The following is a 3211-nucleotide window of genomic DNA, read 5'->3' on the forward strand; positions in this document are numbered from 1 at the left end:
AGCTCGACAGCAGCTGTTGGATCTGACCCTGCCACTGTTGAGCCCTCCTTCTCTGTCTCTGCCCACTTCTGCTCCGTTGTTGTCTTCAAGCTCCTCCTTCGACTCTGTTTCTGCTTCTGCCTTCATGTTCATCATCTGACTCTTGTCTTCTTGCTTCTTGTCTTGAATTTGCATGTTTCTTAATATATATATATTTTTTAATTTCTGAAATCGATCTATTTCTTTTTGTGAATGGTTTAGGATTTAGTTGGTGGTGGATTGTGAAAAGTGGGATGATGATATTCTAGTGGAATTGGGGGTTGGTTGAGGGGGGTTGGGGTAGGGTGGCGTTGTGGTGATGAGTGAGGGGCGGTGGCATTGATGTGGTGGCTGTGTGGTCGGGTTGGTTTGGGTGGGGTTGGGGTGAGATGATAATAGGAGTAAAATTATAAAAATAAAGTTGCCTAAGTGTTGATTGTCAAAAAATCAACACTAGGGGTAAAACTAGAACTTGTTTCAAGCGTTGAGGATAAAATTAAATCAAATTAAATGTTAGGGGTAATTTTGAAGAACTTTGAAAGTGTTAAGGACAAAAGGCATACTTTCCCCCTTATAATTATTTCATTCAATTCTTGTGCTACTAGTAAGAGAGATTGGAGAATTTATTCTCGCACTATCTTCTAAGTTCCATGGAAGTGTGAAGAATAGGAAGGCAAGAAAAACAAACATGAATAGCTAATGTTCTATTACTATAGTAATAAATGTTCAAATCGTTTCATGATATGGTTAAGTTCAATTGTTTTTTAGCCAACCCATAAGGTTACTTTTGTAGCCTCTATTCTGACTGATGATCTACTGTTATAATATCAGGAAGTTGCTGTGAAGAAATTTTTGGACCAGGATTTTTCAGGTGCTGCCTTGTCTGAATTCAAAAGAGAAGTAAGTAATAATTTAGCTTTTGTTCATATAATTATTATTCTTTGTGCAAAAGAAATAGAGAAAACTTTAATATCAACAAAAAACCATTATGTTGCTTAAACTATTGGGAATATTTGGTGGACAAACCAGTCAATGAAAAGAATAAAATTGACAAGTTGATGAGGTGTGGAAAGTGAAGCAATAAAATGAAGGGCAGTGATTAAGTGGGCAAGGATCCACCATCGTTGTTTTCTTGAAGGCCAAAAACTTACCTGCTTTTCCTTTTTGATGCCAGGTAAGGATAATGCGTAGACTGCGTCATCCAAATGTTGTTCTTTTTATGGGTGCTGTTACCCGTCCCCCCAATCTTTCAATTATTTCAGAGTTTCTTCCAAGGTAGATTCCTTTTTATTTTTTCCTTTCATCATAATTGTTGGACAAGTAGTGGTACTGGCTTATCAGCAACTTGTTCTTTGCAATTTTATCTCTGTTGCATGTTTCTCTAATTTGTTATGCTGATGTTTTATATGTAACATCTCAGAGGAAGCTTGTACCGAATTCTTCACCGGCCTAATTGTCAGATTGATGAGAAACGAAGGATAAAAATGGCTCTGGATGTGGTAAGTTATTGCCCTTCTTTCCTTTCAATAACCATTAACACCAGTGAGCTTTTGAATTAAGAAATAAGAACACTCCAATTTATAGGCCAGGGGAATGAATTGCTTACACACTAGCACACCAACTATTGTTCACCGTGATCTGAAGTCCCCAAATCTTTTGGTTGATAAGAACTGGAATGTTAAGGTGAGTGGTTCAAAACTTTTATCTACACATGCAGTGCTTTCCATCTCTGATTTGTACCTCCTCCTAAATTCCTTTTCATAACATTCAATTTATGTGTTTGTATAGTGGAGTTGGTAGGTTGATTCTGGAAATATGCTATTTTCACAGGTATGTGATTTTGGTTTATCACGCCTGAAGCACAACACATTTCTATCATCCAAGTCAACTGCTGGAACGGTGAGAACTAGATAAATCTATGGATTATTTTGGAGCTCATTTTTATTCACATGCTGCAACCTGCATGTGCCTTGCCTGCCATTTCTGTATTCAACCCTGACATTATATTTTATGGACATGTTAGCCTGAATGGATGGCTCCTGAAGTTCTCCGCAATGAACCCTCAAATGAGAAGTGAGTTGTCTTCAATCGATTTTTTAGCTTTTATGGATTTGTAGTGTCCCTTCAGAGTTTGGAGATGACACTGAGTACAGCTGCCTTTGTGCCCCTAATATAACCAAATTTATTTCATAATTTATCAGTATTCACTATTTAGTAAACTGATTTCTGCTAATCCTAGCTGACAGTCTTTTGCTATATGAAAATCACCTTAAAGCAGAAATGGTTCGTGTTAGTAGGCTTTTAAACAAATTTGTAATTGGTAATATTTCCATATGTAAACCTAAAGAAAAGTGTCTTCATATTGAACGTTTATAGTGATTCCATACTTAGGTGCTGTGTTCTACTGGTGAAGTCTATTTGTGCTTTTATAAACTGCAGCTGCGCCTACCAAGTGCATCACTAATTATATTTCAAATGTACAGGTGTGATGTTTACAGTTTTGGGGTCATCCTGTGGGAGCTTGCGACTCTAAGGTTGCCATGGAGTGGAATGAATCCTATGCAAGTTGTTGGTGCTGTAGGTTTCCAGAACCGTAGACTTGATATTCCCAAGGAAGTTGATCCTTTAGTTGCAAGAATAATCTGGGAATGTTGGCAACAGTAAGCATGTTTAACTTGGTAGTTTGATTATTCAGTTTCCTGTATAATCACTAACTAAACTATTTTTCCTGTGATGAAAATTTTCTGCTCCCCTTTTTCCCTCAGGGATCCAAATTTGCGTCCCTCTTTTGCACAGCTCACAGTGGCACTAAAATCCCTTCAGCGTCTAGTTATCCCATCTCATCAAGACCAGGTAGCATCACCTTTGCCGCAGGAGATTTCTGTAAATTCTACCCCCTGAAATGTCTCACTTTCTCAAGTGTCAATAACTAGGCTATCTTCGTAGTTTACTTATGTGAGTATAAAGTTATTAAATGGAACAAGAGAACAATAAGAGCCAAAGAAAAGAATGATTAAAAAAGAAAGGAAAAAAGATTATATGAAATCTTGTAACGGCAAATATTTGTGTTTAGAATTGTATCAATTGTTGCTGCAGCCAAAACTACTGCAGTGCCATTTTGTATGTATTAGCATGTCCGAGGAACCAAAACTCGGTAGTATATGTAAATTGCTGTACCTCATCTCCAAAGTTG

At 37.3% G+C, this 3211-nt stretch overlaps 1 protein-coding gene across 1 annotated transcript in view; it reads left to right on the top strand.

The window, feature by feature from the left end:
* LOC107465513 (serine/threonine-protein kinase EDR1) overlaps window positions 1–3207 on the top strand; it is a gene marked incomplete in the record, with an annotated part of 8609 nt that extends 5402 nt beyond the window's left edge. The window contains 8 exon segments of the mRNA XM_016084492.3: window positions 850–918; window positions 1193–1293; window positions 1439–1517; window positions 1603–1701; window positions 1849–1917; window positions 2042–2091; window positions 2502–2678; window positions 2784–3207. Coding sequence (XP_015939978.1) covers window positions 850–918; window positions 1193–1293; window positions 1439–1517; window positions 1603–1701; window positions 1849–1917; window positions 2042–2091; window positions 2502–2678; window positions 2784–2919 — 780 coding nt within the window.
* Between the last annotated feature and the right edge of the window lie 4 nt (window positions 3208–3211).

Source organism: Arachis duranensis, chromosome 9 (assembly GCF_000817695.3).
Source record: "Arachis duranensis cultivar V14167 chromosome 9, aradu.V14167.gnm2.J7QH, whole genome shotgun sequence".
NCBI classification, from domain to species: domain Eukaryota; kingdom Viridiplantae; phylum Streptophyta; class Magnoliopsida; order Fabales; family Fabaceae; genus Arachis; species Arachis duranensis.